The 23,739-nt window shown below is 47.3% G+C and overlaps 1 protein-coding gene across 1 annotated transcript in view; it reads left to right on the top strand.

Moving 5' to 3' along the window:
• SH3RF3 (SH3 domain containing ring finger 3) overlaps positions 1–23,739 on the top strand; it is a 398,130-nt gene that overhangs the window by 238,806 nt on the left and 135,585 nt on the right. Inside the window, exon 3 of the mRNA XM_045981399.1 lies at positions 9,681–9,776. Within this exon, the coding sequence (XP_045837355.1) occupies positions 9,681–9,776 (96 nt within the window). The remainder of the gene's footprint in view (positions 1–9,680; positions 9,777–23,739) is intronic.

Here is a 23,739-nt window from a genome sequence, read left to right as displayed (position 1 = left end):
TAGGGATTACATTAAATGTGTAGATTGCTTTAGGTAGCATGGACATTTTCACAATATTTATTCTTCCAATCCAGGAGCATGGAACATTTTTCCATTTCTTTGTGTCTTCCTCAATTTCTTTCATGAGTACTTTATAATTTTCTGTGTATAGATTCTTAGCCTCTTTGGTTAGGTTTATTCCTAGGTATCTTATAGTTTTGGGTACAATTGTAAATGGGATTGACTCCTTAATTTCTCTTTCTTCTGTCTTGTTGTTGGTGTACAGAAATGCAACTGATTTCTGTGCATTGATTTTATATCCTGACACTTTACTGAATTCCTGTACAAGTTCTAGCAGTTTTGGAGTGGAGTCTTTTGGGTTTTCCACATATAGTATCATATCATCTGTGAAGACTGATAGTTTGACTTCTTCTTTACCAATTTGGATGCCTTTAATTTCTTTTTGTTGTCTGATTGCTGAGGCTAGGACTTCTAGTACTATGTTGAATAGCAGTGTCGTGATAATGGACATCCCTGCCGTGTTCCTGACCTTAACGGAAAAGCTTTCAGTTTTTCTCCATTGAGAATGATATTTGCGGTGGGTTTTTCATAGATGGCTTTGATAATATTGAGGTATGTGCCCTCTATCCCTACACTTTGAAGAGTTTTGATCAGGAAGAGATGCTGTACTTTGTCAAATGCTTTTTCAGCATCTATGGAGAGTATCATATGGTTCTTGTTCTTTCTTTTCTTAATGTGTTCTATCACATTGATTGATTTGCGGATGTTGAACCAACCCTGCAGCCCTGGAATAAATCCCACTTGATCGTGGTGAATAATCCTTTTAATGTACTGTTGAATCCTATTGGCTAGTATTTTGGCAAGAATTTTTGCGTCTGTGTTCATCAAGGATAATGGTCTGTAGTTCTCTTTTTTGGTGGGATCCTTGTCTGGTTTTGGGATCAAGGTGATGCTGGCCTCATAAAATGAGTTTGGAAGTTTTCCTTCCATTTCTATTTTTTGGAACAGTTTCAGGAGAATAGGAATGAGTTCTTTAAATGTTTGGTAGAATTCCCCTGGGAAGCCGTCTGGCCCTGGGCTTTTGTTTGTTTGGAGATTTTGGATGACTGTTTCAATCTCCTTACTGGTTATGGGCCTGTTCAGGTTTTCTATTTCTTCCTGGTTCAGTTGTGGTAGTTTATATGTCTCTAGGAATGCATCCATTTCTTCCAGATTGGCCAATTTGTTGGCGTAGAGTTGCTCATAGTATGTTCTTATAATTGTCTGTATTTCTTTGGTGTTAGTTGTGATCTCTCCTCTTTCATTCATGATTTTATTTATTTGGGTCCTTTCTCTTTTCTTTTTGATGAGTCTGGCCAGGGGTTTATCAATCTTATTGATTCTTTCAAAGAACCAGCTCCTAGTTTCATTGATTTTTTGTATTGCTTTTTTGGTTTCTATTTCATTGATTTCTGCTCTGATCTTTATGATTTCTCTTCTCCTGCTGGGTTTAGGGTTTCTTTCTTGTTCTTTCTCCAGCTCCTTTACGTGTAGGGTTAGGTTGTGTATTGAGACCTTTCTTGTTTCTTGAGAAAGGCTTGTACCGCTATATATTTTCCTCTCAGGACTGCCTTTGCTGTGTCCCACAGATTTTGAACTGTTGTGTTTTCATTATCATTTGTTTCCATGAATTTTTTCAATTCTTCTTTAATTTCCTGGTTAACCCATTCATTCTTTAGAAGGATGCTGTTTAGTCTCCGTGTATTTGGGTTCTTTCCAGCTTTCCTCTTGTGATTGAGTTCTAGCTTAGAGCATTGTGGTCTGAAAATATGCAGGGAATAATCCTAATCTTTTGATACTGGTTGAGACCTGATTTGTGACCCAGGATGTGTTCTATTCTGGAGAAGGTTCCATGTGCACTAGAGAAGAATGTGTATTCTGTTGCTTTGGGATGAAATGTTCTGAATACATCTGTGATGTCCATCTGGTCCAGTGTGTCATTTAAGGCCTTTATTTCCTTGTTGATCTTTGGCTTAGATGATCTGTCCATTTCAGTGAGGGGAGTGTTCAAGTCCCCTACTATTATTGTATTATTATTGATGTGTTTCTTTGATTTTGTTATTAATTGGTTGATATAATTGGCTGCTCCCACGTTAGGGGCATAGATATTTAAAATGGTTAGATCTTCTTGTTGGACAGACCCTTTGAGTAGGATATAGTGTCCTTCCTCATCTCTTATTATAGTCTTTGGCTTGAAATCTAATTGATCTGATATAAGGATTGCCACCCCAGCCTTCTTCTGATGCCCATTAGCATGGTAAATTGTTTTCCACCCCCTCACTTTAAATCTGGAGGTGTCTTCGCGTCTAAAATGAGTTTCTTGTAGGCAACATACTGATGGGTTTTGTTTTTTTATCCATTCTGATACCCTGTGTCTTTGATTGGGGCATTTAGCCCATTAACATTCAGGGTAACTATTGAGAGATATGAATTTAGTGCCATTATTAGCCTGTAAGGTGACTGTTACTGTATATTGTCTCTGTACCTTTCTGATCTACTACTTTTAGGCTCTCTCTTTGCTTAGAGGACCCCTTTCAATATTTCCTGTAGAGCTGGTTTGGTGTTTGCAAATTCTTTCAGTTTTTGTTTGTCCTGGAAGCTTTTGCTCTCTCCTTCTATTTTCAATGATAGCCTAGCTGGATAGAGTATTCTTGGCTGCATGTTTTTCTCGTTGAGTGCTCTGAATATATCATGCCAGCTCTTTCTGGCCTGCCAGGTCTCTGTGGATAAGTCTGCCGCCAATCTAATATTTTTACCATTGTATGTTACAGACTTCTTTTCTCGGGCTGCTTTCAGGATTTTCTCTTTGTCACTAAGACTTGTCAATTTTACTATTAGGTGACGGGGTGTGGACCTATTCTTGTTGACTTTGAGGGGGGTTCTCTGCATCTCCTGGATTTTGATGCTTGTTCCCTTTGCCATATTAGGGAAATTCTCTCCAATGATTCTCTCCAATAGACCCTCTGCTCCCCTCTCTGTTTCTTCTTCTTCTGGAATCCCAATTATTCTAATGTTGTTTCGTCTTATGGTGTCACTTATCTCTCCAATTCTCCCCTCATGGTCCAGTAGCTGTTTGTCCCTCTTTTGCTCGGCTTCCTTATTCTCTGTCATTTGGTCTTCTATATCACTAATTCTTTCTTCTGCCTCATTTATCCTAGCAGTGAGAGCCTCCATTTTTGATTGCACCTCATTAATAGCTTTTTTTATTTCAACTTGGTTAGATTTTAGTTCTTTAATTTCTCCAGAAAGGGCTTTAATATCTCCAGAGAGGGTTTCTCTAATATCTTCCATGCCTTTTTCGAGCCCGGCTAGAATGTTCAGAATCGTCATTCTGAACTCTTGATCTGACATATTACCCATGTCTGTGTTGATTAGGTCCCTAGCCTTCGGTACTGTCTCTTGTTCTTTTGTTTGTGGTGATTTTTTCCGCCTTGTCATTTTGTCCAGATAAGAGGATATGAAGGAGCAAATAAACTACTAAAAGGGTGGCAAAGACCCCAGAAAAATGCACTGTAACCAAATCAGAAGAGACCCCTAATTGTGTGGGGGAGAAAGGGGATAAAAACAGGTTCTGAAAAAAAAAAAAGAAAAAAAAAAGGAAAAAAAAGAAAAAATTTAAAAAATAAAACATAAAAAAATATAAAAAAGAAAGAAAAAATATATATATTTAGATGAACTAGTCAAAAAACGTTAAAAAAGAAAAGGGTAAAAGTTTTAAAAAATTTAGCAGAAGAAGAAAAAAGAAAAAAGAAAAAAAAATTGAAGAAAGAAAAAAAAAAATTGAAGTAGCCGCAAGACTAAAGAATCATGGGGAGAAAGCCATGAGTTCCGTGCTTTGCTTTCTCCTCCTCTGGAATTGCTCTGCTGTCTTGGGAATTGAACCTGCTTTCTCCTTGATAGATGAACTTCGTCCTGGCTGGATATTTTGTTGATCTTCTGGGGGAGGGGCCTGTTGTAGTGACTCTAAAGTGTCTTTGCCCGAGGCAGGATTGCACCGCCCTTACCGGCGGCCAGACTAAGTAATCGGCTCGGGTTCGCTTTTGGGAGCTTCTGTTCCCTGAACGCTTTCCGTAGAGTTCCGGAGGACGGGAATGAACATGGCGGCCTCCTAGTCTCCCGCCCGGAGGAGCCGAGAGCCTGGGGCCCCACTCCTCAGTGCGCCCCCAGAGGACAGCACCCAATCACTCCCGTATCCCCGGCCTCTAGCCGCGCTCCGAGCTCACCCAGCCCGTGACCAGTTCAAGGTAACCCCGAGCTGAGAGTTCAGTCCTCGGCTCTGTCTCTGCAGCCAGCTTCTCCGTTCTAATACCTGCGAGCTCTCCGACACTCTGACACCCCCGATCCTTCTGTGACCCTGCGGGGCCTGGGGCCACGCTGACCCCGCATGGGCTTCACCCTGGTTTAGCCTCTGGAGCAATGTCCCTCAGTGGAACAGACTTTTAAAAGTCCTGATTTTGTGCTCCGTTGCTCTGCTGCTTGCCGGGAGCCGGCCCCTCCCCCCCGCGGTCTATCTTCCTGTCGTTTTAGATTCACTTCTCCGCCAGTCCTACCTTTCAGAAAGTGGTTGATTTTCTGTTTCTAGAGTTGCTGTTCTTCTTCTCTTCGCTCTCCCGTTGGATTTGTAGGTGTTTGCAATGTTTAGATAAGCTATCGAGCTGATCTCCTGCTACCTGATGTAGTCTCAGGCTGCTACTTCTCCGCCATCTTGACTCTAACCTCAATTGAACAATTTATGTGATTCTTTTCTCTCCTTTCTTAGCATATCAGTTGTACCTTAAAAAAAATTTTAGTAGTTGTCCTAGAGTTTGCAATATACATTTGCAATTAATAGTGCTCATTTTCAAAACACTGTACTATTTCACAGGTAGTATGAATACTTTATAATAATAAAATAATCCTATCTCTTTTCTTAAGCCCCTTATATCATTCTGTCATTCATTTCACTTATACCCTTGTATAAGTATATACATGATATGTATATAATATATGTACATAGCATATGTAATCGAATGCATTGCTGCTACTTTAATTTTGAACAAAGAACAAGAAAAATAAAAGTTTTATTTTATCTTCACTTATTCCTTCTCCAATGTTCTTTTCTTTATGTAGATTCAAGTTTTTGACCTATGTACACTTTTCTTCTCTAAAAAATGTCTTGTAATATTTCTTACAAGACAGGTCTACTGGCAACAAACTCTTTTAATTTTTGTTTGTCTGAGAAAGTCTTTATTTCTCCCTCACTAGCGAAGAATAATTTCTCAGTGTACATAATTCTAGACTGGTGGGTTTTCCTCTCTCAACACTTTGCATATTTCACTCTGCTCTTTTCTTTGCATGGTTTTAGAGAAGTCAAGTGTGATTCTTATTTTTGATCCTCTATAAATATGGTATTTTTCCCCTCTGGCCTCTTACAGTATTTTTTTCTTTATCTTTGATTTTCAGTACTTTGCTATTCCTAGGTAGGTTTTTTGTCATTTATCTTAGTTGGTGTTCAGTGAACTTCCTGGATCTGTGGTTTGGTGTCTGACATTAATTTGGAGAAATTCTCAGTTGTTATTTTGTCTAATATATCTTCTGTTCCTCCTTCCTTCCTTCTTTCCCTGTTCCCTCCCTTCTTTCCTTCCTTCCTTCTCCTACTGATATTCCCATTATATATAGGTTATACTTTTTTTTTTTTATTTGACAGAGAGAAATCACAACTAGGCAGAGAGGCTTGCAGAGAGAGAGGAGGAAGCAGGCTCCCCGCGGAGCAGAGAGCCCGATGTCGGGCTCGATCCCAGGACTCTGGGATCATGACCTGAGCCGAAGGCAGAGGCTTTAACCCACTGAGCCACCCAGGCTCCCCAATATAGGTTATACTTTTTATAGCTGTCTCGCAGTCCCTGAACATCCTGTTCTCCCCCAGCTCCAGTCTTTGTTCTCTTTGTTTTTCAGTTTTGGAGGTTTCTGTTGAGATGTACTTAAGGTCAAAGATTCTTTCCCCAGCCATGTTCAGAGTACTAATTTTCTTATCTAAAGATTTTTCATTTCTATGATGGTGTTTTTGATCTCTAACATTACTTTTTTGGTTCTTTCTCAGACTTTCTATCTCTCTACTTACATTGTCCATCTGTTCTTTCATGCTGTACAGTTAACCCATTAGAGTCCCTAGCATATTAATTATAGTTTGTCTACATTCACCATCTGATAGTTCTAACATCCTGGCTATGTCTGAGTCTGGTTTTGATGCTTGCTCTGTCTCTTCAAACTGTATTTTTGGTTTTTGTTTTATTTTGCCTTTTTGTATGTCTAGTAGTTATTTTTTTGGTAGACAGACATGGTGTACCAGGTAAAAATAATTGCTGTAAATTGGCCTTTAGTAATGTGGTCATGGTGTTTTGGGAGAGGGGAGCACTGTATAGTCCTATGATCCTATTATTGGGTTTCAGTCTTTTAAGGAGCCTGTACTGCTAGACTGTGAACTCCACATGTGTGTTTCCATTTTCCCCATTCCTCCTTAGGTAGTACAGGATGGCTAGAGTGGACTGGAGTTGGAACTAGTATTGGCAGACAATACCATAATTTAGTTAACCGAATCTCTTCTGTTGTGCATTTGTCTGTAGTTTCTATCTAATTGGACAACACTGTAATGAACACTCTCAGAGCTAAATCTTTTTGCACATCTTTGATTTTCCTAGTGTAAAGTCTCTAGAAGTGTTGTTGTTCAATCAGTGGGTATACAGGCTTTGATCTTTGATAGAAATTGACAAACTGCATGCTATAAATTTCTGTGTCCACCAAAAATGATGAAGTGCCTATTCTCTCCATCCTGACCAAAACTCTGAATTGGCTTTATGTTCTTCTTTGCTAATTTGATAAGCAAAATAAAACATTGAAGAAAAAGAAGACTCTTCTTTCTTACAATTATTTTTTTTATTTGTGAGTTATAACTTTTAAAAATGTGTTGGATGGTAATTTGCTTTTCTTCTTTTTGTGAGTTGTCTTATTTTTGCCTTTAGCCTATTTTTCTTTTTAAGGTATTTGTCTTTTTCTTCTATTATGTCTTTAAGTCTTTATATAGTATGGATATTAAATCTTTGTCTCTCATATATCCTCCAAGTATTTTCCTAGGTCTTCGCCTTTTTGTTTTTAGCATAGAGAATTTCATTTTTGTGTAGCCAAATCATTGTTACTATACTTCAAAAGAACTTCCCAAGCTCAAGATTAAACATTTATTTGTATTTTCTTCTTGAGTATTCAAGGTTTTTTCTAACATTTGAATCTTTACTATTTATGCAATTAATTTTGGCATATACAGTGTATTAGAGAACTTCTATTAATAGCCACTTTTAATCACATTTTCTAACTTACTATTGCTGGTGTATGAATAAACTCATGATTTTTATGTATGTAGTTTAGAATTTGCAGTATTTCTCAAATTTATTGTAATTTTTAGTTGATACTGTTTTTTTCTAGGTAAAAAATTTTATACCTTCTTTCCAATATTAATGCTTTCTGTTTTATATTCTTTTATTTCTTTGGCCTTAATTTCTAGACCAGTCTTAAGTAATAGTGTGTATAGTATGGTAATTTCTCTTTTTTAAACCAAAATTAACCTGGTGTTTCTTCGTTTGAATTTTATAAAATTTAAAGTCTTTATTGTGCTATTTTATTGTTGCAAAAACTCTGATATGTAGGAAGTCTTCTTCAATTTTCTTTCCCTTTGCATGATCAGCAAAGTCCTAGGGGCTTCCCTTGGCTGAATCTGAGCTGAGTTCATCACAGGCCCAGGGCTCTTACAAGCTGTGGACTTGTGAGGCAAGCAAGGCATGGGAGTTCAGGGGCATTTTCTGTACATCTCCCCTCTAGCCAGTTGACAACGTTGGCTGATGGTTACCAGAAAAGCCCATACATTCTAATGGCTGAGCTAGAATAGGAAACCATTACAAATATTACTTTGGCGCCTGAGAACCGACTACCCTGTAACATGTGAAATGATATGGTCCCCTTGTAGTGTCTATTGCATTTTTCTGGCTTGTATCAATTGAGAGAAGAATATTCTAAAATCCCAGATCATTTTGTTATTTGGAATTTTTTTTTTTTAAAGATTTTATTTATTTATTTGACAGAGAGAAGATCACAAGTAGGCAGAGAGGCAGGCAGAGAGAGAGGAGGAAGCAGGCTCCCTGCGGAGCAGAGAGCCCGATGCGGGGCTCGATCCCAGGATCCCGAGATCATGACCTGAGCCGAAGGCAGCGGCTTAATCCACTGAGCCACCCAGGCGTTGGGAGGCTGGAATAAGGGCAGAGAAAATGAGGGATATGATTATTCCTAGGCTCTACTCTGTACCCCTAGGTGAAGAGAGGTTTGGAACAGACCACAGTGAGCTGCCCCTCACAGACACACATCCTTGCTTTTCGTTATCTGTGTTCTCTGAAAGACATCTCCCACTCCTATTAGGTGACTCTACCTTCATGATGGGCTGCGGCAACCCCAACTCTCTATGGTCCCTTAGCTCGCAGGAAAGCCAGGTTTTCTGGTAATTTCGTGTAGTGCACTGGCCTAAAATGTGCCTCTTAACCAAGGGAGACCCACCAGTCCCATATTATTGCTTCCCATTAAAGTATTGAAGACTCAGATGGTGCCTTCAAATCCAGTAGGGATTACCCCACTAGGCTGGCCATCAGCACCTTAGCACAAGTCCCAGATGGGCCAGGTTGTCCCTAGCAGATTGTTGAGGGACAAGTGACAGGGAGGTTTTGATGTGGCGGGACAGGGGGCGGGGTGGTTTGGCAGACAGCCCATGGCACACAGAGAGGAGGATGGATACTGGAGAGGGAACAGAGGACAGCCACAGACCCCTGGTGTAGGTGCCATTTTGCCTGTGGCATCCCTGTCTGGCCCTCTTAGCACTTGCTGCTGCCTGTGTTGTCTCCCTTCCCCACTCCCCTTCCCCGGTAGGTTCCCCCTTTTGTTCTCCATCCTTGCTCAGTGCTTTCTCTCTCCCACCCTCCTCTCCGCACCCCCGTCACGTGTCCCTGCAGCATCTGGCACCCGCGAAGGCATCCCGGGCACGTCCTTTCTCACAACTGCCAGACTGCCAGTCTCCCCGGAAAGCTCCTCTTCCTCCATGCTTCATGCCTCTTCCTTTCCCTTCCATCTGTTTCCACTTTGTGCATCTATACTTGGCATTGTCTGAGTTGCCAAAGAATTTAGGAGGGTTATCCAAAGCTTTTTGTACCCACGACTCTAAATAAATGGAATTGGATTGGGTCATTTTTCATTTGTGGATGGAGCCAGAAATTTAAAAAGCTTTATACTTGCTGAATTTATTTTTAATCAAAATAATTTTATTTCAGTAAATAAATAATAGGAACATGAATTTTAAAATACTAGCCATATTGTAAATTACCACACGTTTCTGTTTGAGGATTTTTGCAGCTATAATCAATATGTAAGAGAGAAAGTGGGAGACTGTGAGTGAAGATGTAAGGGCAGATTGTTCTGGATGTCAGATCCCAGATGGATAACAAACCTTTCTTTGCGTCATCGTGTAGGATCTTTTCTTAGCTTCTGCAATACTGACTGGTCTCTGTTTTTGTTGTGTGTATTTCATTGCGTGTCCATGTGCTTGTGTTCATGATGGGCTGCGGCAACCCCAGGACGAGATCCTGACCGTCATCCGGAGAGTGGATGACAACTGGGCAGAAGGCATGCTGGGAGACAAGATTGGGATTTTCCCCTTGCTCTACGTGGAGGTAAGGTCACGCTCTCAGACGGGCTTCCTCTTCCCCCCTGCTGACTGTGTCCCCAGGTGGGGCAGGGGGCGGGGGTGGGCTCCTGGCCTGGGGCCCCTCTTCCAAGAGAGGGAGATGGGGACCGCATTGGGTTTTTGTTCAGACTGCTGTGCTATGAGAATTGTGTCGGCTCCTTGAATCGTCTGTCCCAGGCCTGGTTGCAGACCATCTCACTGTGCGGGCAGTGATGGAGGGCCCAGATGCAGGCTTTCCCCCCTTCTCCCGGAAATCCTGTACTGGCACCTGCTTTCCCCAGGCTCTCCTGGGTGCTGCTGCTCTAGTCTCCCCAGCCCCAGAGGAGAAGGCTGTGTTCCCCATGTCCCTGCAAACGGAGCTGAAGCTGGCTGGCTCTAGAGGGCTGCTTGCAGTCCTCCCAGGACCTGGGTAACTGGGGTGCTCATCCAAATGTGAGTCCCTAAAGCAAAGATGATTTGGGGTCTATTTATTTCCTGTCTCCTTTCCGTAACTAAGGAGCATTTGGTTTCCAGTGTGTAAGTTATGGGCAGTGGCTACACTGGGAGAATATTTGAATGTTTCCCTGTAAACCCCTGTTTGCTGTGGGCTGTTTGTGTGTGGTCAGGACTGTTTGCCCATTGTGTATGCGTGTGTCATTTGTCAGTGCAAGTCACATGTGTACACCCACAAGCCAAGACACGCTTCATCTATTAATCACCGCATTTATCTGTACAAATCATTTTAGCTAGTGCTTACTGCATGTTCACTATGTGGCAACACTTCCAAGTACTTGCTCATTTAATTTTCTCAGCAACTCTGGCAGATGAAAGCCAGGAATGTCCCCACTTTACAAGTGAACAAATAGAGGCACGGAAAGGTCCCCTGGTGGGTAAATGGCAGAGCCGGAGCATAAACGCAGGCTGTTTCCTGTAGTCTTAGCCCTTACCTGCCCTGCCCTCCAGGACCCCTCACTAGCAAATTCTACTTCACTCATCCTGGTGTGGGACTCCACGTGCTGGTAAGTGACATAGCCGGCTTTGCCATGTTTACCGAGTGGTGTGTGGTGATCCTGTCTCCTGCAGGATCAAGTCCAAATGCTAGAGTAAGACGTTCACCACTCTTTGCAGTCTGACCCTCATCTGTTTTTCTAGCCTCATCTCTGGTCATTTCCTCTCCTTTCTCTAAATGCTCTGGACCAGGGGATCTCTCACAGTCATTTTGGATAAAGTGCCCAGGAGATTTTGAGACCCTCTCACACAGTAACTGTAAGTCTACACACACACACACACACACACACACACACACACACTCACACACCCAGTGCTCACACACAGTCCCACCCGCATATCTGTATGGACTCACACACACACTAGCACTCACCCTCACACCCAAAGTCCACACTCACACCCCTCTCTATCACACTGCAGGAGTCAGATTCCCCAAACACCTTGTAAGCTTCCACCTGTGCATTTGTTCCAATTTCCAGGGGTGCATTCTTTATCCTGCTGCTTAAGATCAGAGAACCTGATGCCTGGGTAACAGGTACAGTGCAGTCCAGAAGTGAAAAAATCTGGTCTTCCAGACATTTGTAGCTGGGGGAACCTCTTCCCCAGGCAGACCTATGAGGATACTCAAACACATATGCAGAAATGCTTATGGAAACTTTCTCAGGGTGGCCCCAGACTGGAAACCCCGCATCAGCGGTGGGGTGGATAAGTAAGGATGGTATGTCCATACAATGGAATACTATCCAGCAGAGAAAACAAACAGAAGCCTGCCGCATTTAAAAGCATGGCTGAGTCTCACAGACAAATCTTTTGAAAGAAGCCAGACACGAAAGAGCATGTACGATTTTCGCCTTTCGGAGGTTCGGAGGCAGCCAGAATGACTTCAGGGTGATGGAAAGCAGAGCAGCAAGGCCTCTGCAGGGAGACTGATGGGAAGCAGTGCGAGGGAGGCCTCGTGGAGGTAGAGGTCTTTGATGTCTTCATCTCAGGAGTGCTTATGCAGTTGTGTGCCACTGTGAAATGGTGTGCGGTTAACATGTGCACTTGAAAGTGCAGTTTAAGAAGCTAAGACAGAAGGAACACCGAGGCAGGTCCCAAGGGCACCCTCTGGGGAAGGCCAGGTCAGGCTCATCAGCTACCAGCCCTCTGGAAGGGTTCAGGCATTGTCAGGGAGGCTGAGAGCTTGGGCGCGGGGCTGGGAAACCAATCTGCTGGGCTCTCTGAGGGCTCTCCTCAGTTCCACAGACACACTTGGAGAGCAGACTGGCCTCTCTGTGCCCTTCCAGGGCCTGAGCGCTCAGCCACGGGAGACAGGCTTTCAAACATTTCTCCCTTGAGGACTTACAGGCAGGCTCCCTCTTCTGGCCCAGAAGTCCTCTGTGCCCTGTTCCTCCAGTGACAGTCCCGTGTCTGCTCTGGACATGGCTCCCTTACTCCTTTGTGTGTTTGCTCAGAGAGGATGCCCCGAGCGCCCTTGAGGCTCAGGGGTGCTCAGCCCTCCTCCCAGGGGCAATGGCAGAGCAAGGCCCAAAGCAGCCGTGGGCAGGGGCCTTGCTCTTCTGGACCCCGCTCCTTCCTGGGCAGGGCCGTGGCCCGGGTAGTGCCTGGCCACACACCCTTGCCCCAGAAGCATGGGCCGCAGCCACGGCACCCCCTGGTCTGCTCTGAAACGTACTCCTGGCTTCTCACTCAGCAACCCCTGAAGACAAGAAGCCCCAAACAGGTTATTTCCTGAGCCTGCTTTCACTGTTTCTCTCAGTTCCCTTTTGAGGTACTGGAGTGGCTCTGCCCCCGCGTAGCCTTAGGGGTGGATTCTGGGGTTGCAGAGTTCAGGCTGTCTTCCCTCCAGGAGGCTGAGCAGGCCTTTGAGATCCGAGGGCTTGGAGCTCGGATCTTCCGTGGAGTTTGAACCTGAGCTTCCCATTGAAGCGGTTTCTGCCCTCAGGCTTGGCCCAGGTGGATGTGTACGAAGTGAACAAGTACTTTGGCTCCGCGGATCACACAGTTGTCTCCTGAGCAGAGCTGTTTCTTCACCCTGGGCTTGCCGAGCAGGCCTGGCGGGACAGGCTGTAAAGCCAGGTGGGAGGCGGCCTGGCCTGGAGCTACGGTGGTCTGTCTTCTGAGCAGGCTGTCCCAGTCTCCGGAAAGATCTATACTTCTGGTGTACTGCAGATCTAACCCTCTCCTCCTCTCCTCCATAGTGCCCAGGGGCCTGGCTGCCACTGTATCCCCATCTGCAACCTGGGCCGGCTGGTCTCAGGCACTGACTCTGCCTGAACCTGGCTCCTTTGCCCTCAGGTCCTCGCCACTCCTGTGTGACTTCTCTCCCCACCTTTCCAGCCCCCTCCTGGCTTCCCCAGCCACTGGCCCTGTGTCTGGAACCTGTCTCCTTGTTCTTTTCTCCCTGTTGGTTTCGTGAATGATCAGCCTCCAACAGCCATCGCCACACTGGGCCCGCAGGCCATGTTGCTGACTGACGCCTGCCTGTCTGTTGGGTACCTGTGGGACAGGGCAGCCTCGCGGGTGTCCACTCAGGACAGAGAGAGGACTCGGCATGGCTCTGGCCCCGGGGGGAATAAGCCCAATCACATGACAGTGACATGGTCTTCCTTCTATGTCTCTAGGGGGTCAAGTAATTGTCATCATTTCCCTTTTTCAGAGTGAATAAATCTGAGAGAATTCCTCAGGCCTGGGGGACCAGGGAGCCCTCCTCCTTTATGTGTGGGGGCTCAGTGCTGCCTGCCATGGGGTAAATGTAAGGTACTTTGTCCTTCTCTTGTCCTGGCATGGCTAGGTCTGGCTTTGGGATTCTACCCTGCAGTGTGAGTAGACCCAACCAGAGGTCCCACCGAGCCAGACCCATCGTCCTTCCCCATGGGGCTCCAAGGTGGCATGCTTGGCATCTGCCCTTCATATGGATCTCAGGTCTTCCCCTAAGAGCAGGGCCTGTTTCTCATGGGCCATGGAAACCCCAGTGGCAGAACCCTGAGTGGGCCTGAGGCAGCTCAGAGCATCATGGGTTTCAGAGATAGACCACCCTGGGCTCCACCATGTACTAGACGTGTTACATTTGGCACATTTCTCATCCTTTCTGAGCCTCTTTCCTCTCACATACAAGGGCAATAGCATGTCCCTCACGGGCATAGTTGTGAGGCCTCAAGACAATAACAGAGTGCACAGACCAGGCATGAGGTAGGCTCACAAGGGCCATCTCTGTTGTTGCTCTGCTATCATAAATGTTTGTTGAGTGAGTAATTGCTCATTGGTCCATTCATGTATTTACCTGGGCATTGACCGTATTTGGCCTCATATTTCTGAGTGTTTTCTCACAAGTGCACCTTTATGCTCCGCAGCGGGGGTGGGAACTCTTCAAAGGCAGGCGTGCCCCTATTTCTGTGCAGGGAAGACAGCCCCACCATGGTTCCCTAAGCTGAGCTAGGTTTGCAGTTGGGTAATGTCAACAAGACACACAATGCAGATAGTCACATGCTACATGAGAAAAGAGGTAGCCCACTTGAAAGCTGTTCCTGAAGAGGGTTCATAGGAATCAGCCTCAGTCCAGAGAGATCCAGAGACAGGATGCAGGACTGTTCTGCTCCAAGCCTCAATGCGGAAGTCGCATGGAGACTTAGAAGATACATTTGGAAATTTGCCTGTGATGCTTGTTTGCAAGGGAAACTTCTCCATGGGGCCAGAATTAAGATCCCAAAGACCACGATAGGCTGGAAACACAGTTGAAAAGAATGGTGAAATGCTCTAAGTGTCAAGTTCTGCCTTCACGTTTAGAAAATTAGTTGTTTTAGGCAAGCAATGGGGAGACGTGGATCACCAGCAGTTAACCAAGAAAGATCTCCATGTTACCATGATGTGATGGTGCTCTACTTCTGCCGAGTGGGATATTTAAACATTCGCTGCTCTTCAAGGGTAGTGTCTGTGTGGTTGGGTACCCACATTGTCACGGGGGTCCTCCCTCATACCTGCTTGAGGAACAGCCAGAAAAGCCAAGTGGCTGAAAACAAGTGGGCATGTCTGGTCCTGCCCCAGACTCCTCCTCAGTAGTCCACGTCCCCACACAATACTTGAAGAGTGTTTCTCTCAGATCCACCCTCCCCTGTTCTCCACCCCAAGCCCCAGCTTCCTCCTTCCCTCCCAGCCTGGGCTCCATGGCCTCCAACACAGCAATCTCCAAACCCATCACCAGGTGCCAAGACCCAGCTTCCTAACTTCCGCCTAGTACGGTGGCACCAGATCCTCTCCAGGCATCCAAGATTCCAGCCACCCACACTTCAACACTGCTTTCCTAGCCCGGGGCCCCTATGCAAGGACCCATAGAGCTCCTCTTCACTCTTCAAAACCCAACTCAAATGGTCCTTGCTCCATCAAACCCTTCCCTGAGCCCTACAATTCTGTTCATGTCAAGGTACAGGGCTTCCAGCATTTTTAATACCCTTAGCACTTAGCAAAGTGACCGCACAGTGGATGTTAATCAATGTCTGCAGGAGGGATAGCTTGTCAGGAGATTAGCACAAGCATCAGCCAGGAGCCATTTTCTGCATCTAACAAAATGCAGTGACGGTCCAGATCCAGAGGCTGTTTGGAGGACTTGGAGGCACACTGAGAAGAGGCAAGGAGTGGGAGGAAATGGGGTTGGATTGGTTCTTAACTTTGAAGACAAACCATGTGATGTTTAGCGGGGTACTAACCCAGAGACTGGCTGTCTGGAAGTAGCAGAAAGAATGTGGTTGCCTTGCTCCTGGATTTTGGAGTTTGCCCAGATCTTCCTTTATCAGTCCTCTCCCAGGTCAGCTGACACCTCCCCTCGCACCCATGCACCTTTGCTGGGTCTCACTTACTCCCCAGTAGACTGCACGGTGCACAGACTTGTCCCCTCACAGCTGTGTGCTATTGTCTGCCCACTTGCCCTGGACTCCCTGGCTGCATGGGGCCAACTCCCACCCGTCTGAGGACACATGGAGGAGGGGATGGGGATCCCTTTGTCTCACTTCCAGGCTTCAATCACACAGCTCCACACCCTTTTGGCCATCTCCCACCCCTCTCTGGGAGAGAGCCCCGGTTTGATCTCTGCCCCTGCTGGGGTGAGGGCTTCCTCCTTGCTCTTACCAGGCTCGGCACTCACCCCCGTGTAGGGACTGTTCACATCCACTCAACCTGAGACATGCTGCGGGCAGGACTCTGTCTGTCTCCTTCCCCTTCGTACCCTCAGGGCTTAGTACCCAGAGAAGGTGCAGTGGCAGGTTTCAGTGGGAGAGGGAGACGCCCACCCCGGAAACCTGGCTTTCCTGTGCTCTGTGCGGATGCAGATATGCAGATGCGTAGGTGAGGACCGTTCTTCTGATGGACAGGGGGTGACCTTGGTAGAGGAAGGCTGTGCTGTCACCGTGGAACATCCCCAGGCCCAAGGACTGGACACACATGTCAGGGAAGCCCTGTTCCATCTTCACAACAACTGGCAGGCCTGCTGGGGCGCAAGTGGTGCTCTTTCCTTCCCTCTAGTGTGTCACTTGTCAACCTTTGTTCAACAGACACACGTTAATGTTTTTCCTTGCTTTATGCTCTTGCATTTAGATATACAGATAAGGGGATGGCCCTCTGGGTTCCCTGGAGGCATGGGAAAAATGGGAAAGCAAGCCAATCGAAGTGGGCCGGCTCATGCTCTTGATGAGAATTTATTTAGCTCACATGTTGCCTCACCGGAAAGGGGACAGGTTGACTCCGGGACTTTACCTGGGGACCCCACACTCCAGAGGTAAAAGGACCAGATCACTAGGGGTTTGAGTTTAGGGAAGGGAGTACCTGGAAGCCAGGTGTGGTGCAGGAAGAGAAGAAGTTGGGAAGAGGATGATGAGTGTAATACTTGAGGTATCATACCGGCTGTGACAGGTGAATCCTGAGACCGTAGGGCTCAACTACGGTAGTCAACCTCACAGGCACCAGGGAGACCCTCCAATGGGGCTGTGCCATCTTTAACATCTTTAACATGTGGAGTGAGGACAAGTTGGGGGTTTCATAGACCAGGCCTGGCCATGGACGTCAGACCACCACCCACAAGCTGTGGCCAGTCACACGGCTGCCTGACCACAAGGTCGCTGGGGACCCAGGAGGTTGGAAAGAGTGGATCCTTCCGACAAGAGGGGCTGCCCATTTAGCATGCGTTTTAATTTTGTTTAGTGTGTGTTTCATTAACATAAGAAGGAAATAACATGAAATGACAGGCCATGTTCAGAGGACCTCTAAGGAAAATCCCTCTCCGTGGAAGCATCCCTTCCCACCAGCCTGTGAAGGCCTTCCGTTGTGTGGCAGAACCACGATAAACCTGGACGGGTGAGTGGGTGGATAAGGGAGCTCTCTGGTGAAGAGCGAGGAAGGGGACACATGTCAAGTGGTTAGAAGAATCACGGGAACGCTTTGGTCAGTTTTATGTTGGATGAGGCACCCTGAGGGGAGAGTAGTGAAAGGGAAGAGATAAAACCCAAGGGATCGCAGGGGACAATTGATGAGTGGTCCCTGCAGAAGAGCTGGGAGGGGACGAGGGCCCACCTTGAGGGACAGGGGAGAAACCTGCCCTTCAGAGGGAGGAAGAGGTGAATGGGGAAGGTTCTGGCACACTGAGGCCTGTGGGGATGTTCAGAGTTTATGCTGAGTCGCCCTGTTCTCTGCTACTCGGCAGATTATTTGTTGAGAATGACAAGGTTTGGGGCTTGAGAACAGAGGCCACGCGGGGACTGCTCCAGGGGAAGATGGTGGGGGGTATGGGAGAGTTGCTACGGGGGTTGGGGCCCAGCCATGTGGGGGTGCTAGTGGGACGTGTGTGCCGGGCTGCAGGGTGCTGTGGGAGGCCGAAGGCGCTGGCCACCAACTGTGGAGCCAGAATGGAGGGCAGATTGGAAAGAAAAGATGACTCCAGGCTATAGGTAATGATGGGAGGAAGCCCAGATCCAAAGCCCAGATGCGAGGGACTGGAAAGTGGAATTTGAAGGTTGAACATGAGCTGAAGTCCATTTTCTCGCCCTCTGACACTCCAAATGCACCAAAGACAGCTCTGCCATTCGTCATTCCACACTTAGCTAGATGCACCCCAGAGTGGCTTCTGTATAAATCCTATTTCTCAAACCAGGAGCCGAAGCATGGGCACATAGTGGATGTGTCCTCTGGATCCTGCTGCCTTAGGACAGCTCTGCCCTGTCCTGTTTCCTGCTGTTCTTTTGCTCCCACATGAATCCTTCATGACCTCCCTCAACTGTGTGTGGTCCTCACCAACCCAGGGAAGGAGTCCCAGTCCTCAGGGCACTAGAGGCCTGGAGCCGTGCACACCTGTCTCCAGACAGCTGCATTCTGGATGGTGAGAGAGACGGGGGAACAGGGCCAGTCTCCAGGAAGTAAGCTGGGGGGGCAACCTCATCCCAGGGCCAGTGGGAGCCCAGGGAATTCTGACTTTGGGGAACCAGACCCTAGCCCTCTGTTGGTGCCAGTACTCATAAACCCCAGTCTTGGTGTTGAATGAATCCTGCATGGTGTTAGGCAGAACTGTTGATGGGATGCTGTTTTTAGATCCTGGAAAACCGATGGAGACAGAAATGAAAATCTTGAATTAGCCAAATAAATGAATGCCTAAATCTGTAGGGGTAGTTACCAATGACAGCAGCTTCCGACTTGTGAGTCCTTGTCTTTGGCACAATAATTACAATGCATGTCGGTAGACAGCTTGGTTCTAAGCCTTGGTTGATTACAACGTTGAACTCCGTAGCACAGTTGTCTCCTTGTCGCTTCAGAATTTACAAAAAGAGAATAGTATTTTGACCTTGCATATCAAAAGATGGTATTAAAGCGTTTGGTAATGACTCCTTAGTACAACTGGCAGCTCTCACCGGGAACCAGCCAAATCGGGGGTTACTCACCGCACGCGCTCTGTACTGCTCCATGCCTTGGATTCGCCGTCTCCCGATGCAAAGAAGAGATTGCTCATGATTTCATCAACTTCGTCCTGGTGCTCCAGATCCTTGCCTGGGGAGGGCAGTGTGTTTTCAGGGAGGAAGATGAGGAGGGTGTGTGGCTTCTAAAGGAATGCCCATGCCCAGGTTCCTGAGGAAAGCAGCAGAGACACTGATGCTCAGAGATCCTCTTCCTCCCCTCAGCGCCCTCCACAGACCCTACACTACCTGGGATTCAGGGTGGACAGACTCACAGGTGTGTTCCTGGTTGGGGAGTGCTTGTTCTTTGTCAACACTCCTGGCCTCTGTGTCTCCCCCCTCCTTTCAAGGACTCTCCTTGCTCCTCAGAGGGGAAGCCAGCAAGTCAGGAAGTAATATGGGCCATGGGAGAGGAAAAGGGACTTCTCAGGTTCTTGACAGCTGCCAAGGACACAGCCTGCCATTCCCCATACTCACAGCTGCCCAGCGAGTGGGGGTGAGTGGCTCTCAGCCTGAGGGGCTCACCTGGATAAAGGGCATTGTCTGCTTACTTTTTTTCCTTTCCCTTATCATTCTTTACTGTCTACAAATCATCAGCTCGGCTAACTTGTATGAAGCATTGGCAGAAACGCCCCAGTGCTAACACGGATGGATTTCGTCTCGCCGACTCTGCTTCTCTCTCCCCATGCGCTATTGTCAGGGCCATTAGAAGCTCAGAGTGCGTGTGGACAGGTGGGGTTAGAAACAGTGATGCTGATCCAGGTACTCCCTGGGACCCACGGAAACACCCCAAGTATCAGGTTAGCGGCCTGATAAGGCTTTAATAACATTTTACCCTGATGCACGTTTAAACCAATGATGTTCAACCTCGTCTTCACATTTTACTGCGAAGCAATGAGGTGAGTTGATGTGGCCGCAGCCTTCCCACAGCTCTCCTGCCCTTGGGGCCTCCCTCCTGGCCAGGTCTGCTTCTGTGGGAACCAGTGGGCAGGCCTGACCCCAGATCCTTCCACAGAGGTGGCACATTTTCTCTATGTACCCCCAAACCTCACCCATTCTTTCCTGCAGAGAGATTTCATTTGAAGCATGGTGCTAGAATTCCTGCTGTCTGCGGAAGGAGATGAAAAGCAGCCTCAGCGAAGGGAACTGGCAAGTGAGAAGGGAGAGCCATCACAGATAGGCAGATGGGAGCAGATTATGCCTCTGACTGGGGCAGTAGGGTGGCTGGTTTGAGCATCTTGGGAAGTTTAACTCAGACACTGTGTTTCCATCCTGGAGTTTGACTGGAGTCTTTCTCATGTCCTCTGTATGTCTCCTTAACACCCACGTATATACCGTAGTCCTAGTACATCTTCCAATGTGCTCGTCTATGATTTCTGTCTTCTGCATTGCTTCTGGTTCTATTTCTACTGATCTCCTCTATAAATAACTATAAAATAGATTTGTAGATTGCTTTTTCCGGCTTCCTTGCATTCCTGATATTTTTAATTAGATACCAATTTTGTGAATTTTGCCTTTTCAGATGCTGGGATCTTTTTTATTCCTATAAATATGTTTAAGCTTTGTCCTGGGATGTCGCTAGGTCACTTACAAACAGTTTGATGCTTTTGAGCCTTGCTTTTAAGTTCTGGTCTGCAGGACGAGGGCAGCCTCTAATGTAGAGTTAATTATCCCTACTTCTGAAGCTATAATCTTCTCCACTCCATGACCCGTGATTTACAAGGTTTTTTACTCTTGGAGGTGGGAATACAAACTGTGCCCAGCTTTGCGTGAGCCTCAGGAATTGTTCTGTCTTCCCCTTTGGGTGGTTCTTTCCCTGGCTCTGGGTAATTTCCTCCTATGAATGCCCTCATCAGTACTGGGCTATAGACTTGGCAGGGGCACCCCTCCGCAGATACCTCCTTTCCAGGACTCAGGTCCATGGACCCCAGCCACTGTGGCCTCCCCAACCCCCAGACTCCATCTTCCCAACTCAGGGAGAAGCCCCAGAGACCAGGTGAACCAGAGGCCTCACGCAGCAGGCCTCACCTCTCTCAACAGCTACCGTCCTGGGCTGCTGATACCCCATGTCTGAAAGCCGTGTTTTGTAGATCTGCTCCAGCATGTCAGGCAAGAGGGTAAACATGATCCTTTTCCGCCTTGGCTAAGTGGGTGTTAACCTGGGATGGTTTGGGATTGTGAAATAAGGGCAACAAGTCATTATGTTGTGTACTATAGACTAGTACGGTGTTGTATGTCAGCTGTATCTCGGGAAGACGGGGAGAAGGTAGATGGGGCTGAGAAAGTTAGGCTCACAGGATTATTTTTGGCAGAACAGGAAAGCTGGAGGTCAGCTGCGGCTCTCCGTGCTGCCTGTCCCCATCTCCAGGCCAAGAGTAAGTAATGAAGGACTTTTTAAGAGAGATGATCTGGTGAAAGCCTTTGAGGTAATTATTCACTACGGATGCTGGTGACGACTAAGTTCCAAACACAGGCATGTGGTCCAGCTTTGAAGGTGAGCCAGAGGGTGTGTTTGTCACACTGCTGGTGTTTTCCTCCGTTTCTTCCTTCCCATGTGGCTCTGCTTCCCACCCAGCTTCTCTCAGGACACCTGAGTTCACCGTGTCGGAGGCAATGTGGGAACAAGACCCCAGAAAGGACACAGTAAAGAAACTTCTCAGGGATTTCTGCAAGAGACTGTTGGGGGAGAGGGCTTTGCCATTTTGTTTAAAGTCTGTTTTTTGTTTTCTTGCTGCTAGCCCATTTCTTACGAGCTTCTACAGCCCTGCATGGCGCGTGGCGGAGATTCCTCCCCACCCGGACTTGGCTCTGAATTCTGCCTGCATTTCTGTCCAGGTGCAGACTGCGCCTTCCTGAAAACTAATGCACTTAACAGAGCACCGCTCAGTCACCCAAGAGAGCACTGGCCGAGGAAGGCTGTGGGCGGAGCAGACAGGACTGACTGGGAGCCAGGCAGGGCAGGTCCTGGCGTTCCATGTTTTCTCTGCATCGGAGCAAAGTGGTCTGGGAGGCCAACTCCTAAACCCACAGGGAGAATAAGCAGGGTGCCTTGCCTTCACCCCCATTTCCCTTATTTTACAGAGGAAGGCATGACACAAAGAAATGAGACAATTCCCCAGGAGAGTAAGACTTCGGTTTCGTGCATTTGGCCCAGCCACGGCCTGGGTCGACATGTTTTCCTCCCAGCCTCTGCACCCTCGGGCTTGAGGCATGCACACACATGTGTGATCATTGGGGGTTCCCCCCAAAAAGAGAGACAAGTACATAGGTCCCAGCACACCCTGCTTTCTTGCTTCTTTAACTTCTTTTTTTTTTTCCATTTTATTTATTTTTTCAGCGTAACAGTATTCATTCTTTTTGCACAACACCCAGTGCTCCATGCAAAACGTGCCCTCCCCATTACCCACCACCTGTTCCCCCAACCTCCCACCCCTGACCCTTCAAAACCCTCAGGTTGCCCCAACCTCCCACCCCTGACCCTTCTTCTTTAACTTCTTTTGAATTACTTGTGCAGTTAGCATCTTGTAGTATAATATTGTACATTCCATAGTTTCTGGGTTTGTTGTTGTTGTCTCCCTAACTACAAATGTAAGAAGCCAGACCCTGTAGCACATAATTTTTTTCCCTTTTCGGTCTTGGCGTGGTGCTGGCACAAAATAGGAAAATGTATACATTTGTGCGGTTGCTGGGTTGCGAGCCAATATTTCACACAACTAATCAAAGTAAGAGGACCAACCCATCGCTGCTTCTGGAAAGGTCTTGCCTGGGATGCTTTCAGCACATAGGACTTAGCAGGTCCCCCGTGAAACAACCTGTCCTTGCTCACTGGTCTCACCAGGAGCGTCTGTGGGGACACAGAGGAACCCCACAGTCTTCCCCACACCTGAGAGGTGCAGCTGCCGGCCAGCCAAGCAGAAAGCAAGAAAAGGCTTATGTGAATTTCCATCTTCAAGAGACAAGTAGGGACTGAAAATGTCTCCACCTGGGGTCAGCTGAAAACGCAAGTGACATTAGTAAAGGGCTGCCATCCTGCCCCCATGTCCAAGCCTGTCACCTGTGTTGTGGCCTCCAGCTCATCCAGTGGGAAACCAGGCATGCCCACAGTGTACTCGCTGTTTTTCCTCTGGCTCCTGCTGCTTTCCCTCCTTCCCCTCACAGGTCTCTCCTGCGGGCTCTCTTCATGCAGCATACCGAGGAGGTGAAGGTTGGTTCTCTTCTCACCTAACTGGAGCCGCCTCCACAGGGCCTTCTGTGACCTCAGACTGTTTCTGTCTTCACCTCCTGTTACTCAGGGAGACATGGGAGTCTGGCTGCTCTCCCACAGGCTGTCCTGAGCTGTCCTCTCCCAGCTATCCTCCCTCCAGTATAGCTGTACCCTGCTGCCTGAACTCAGCTTTTCACATTCCTGTCCTGTCTCTTCATTTCTGCCTTTTGGAGTAGTCCAGGCCGATGGCTCAGAAACTTCAGTGAACATCAGAATCCCCTGGAAAGCCCTGGGCCACGGGGAACCTGATGGATACAGCAGGTCTGGGTGGGCCTCAGCCCAAGAAAGAAGTTGGGGAGGAAACCTGTTTTGTCAGATTCCACTTAGTCCCAAGGGTGGGCCTGGGCCATAGATGTGGGAGCCCTCTTCCCCCTGGGGCGGGTGGTGATGGTGGTAGCTGTTTTTCAGATGTGACGAAGAGCGCATGTTTAGCCATGGAAAGATTTGACTGTGGGTGTTGATAAGGTGACAGTGGGACATGTCTTGGCTGAGGTTCAGGGCCTGTGTTTAGTGCAGAAGGAACAGATTGTCTAGTTGTGCAGCAGGAAGCAGACCCACCCATCTGGAGTCACTGGGGTCGTTGGGGGACTCCGGTGTCTTCCCTCCAGAGCTGACCAAACTTCAGTGGAGAGATTTGGCCTGTAGGTCCGAGCTGCTGCCTCACCATTTGTTCTGAGTCTTGGCAATGAATTATTGCTAAGACTGACCATGGGGACCTGTTGGAAAATGCCTCCTATGTTGCTGTCCTGTTCTCTCCTGTTACTTTTTAT

The sequence above is a fragment of the Meles meles genome, chromosome 16 (assembly GCF_922984935.1).
Source record: "Meles meles chromosome 16, mMelMel3.1 paternal haplotype, whole genome shotgun sequence".
Lineage (NCBI taxonomy): Eukaryota > Metazoa > Chordata > Mammalia > Carnivora > Mustelidae > Meles > Meles meles.
This window is presented reverse-complemented; position numbering and strand designations above follow the sequence as displayed.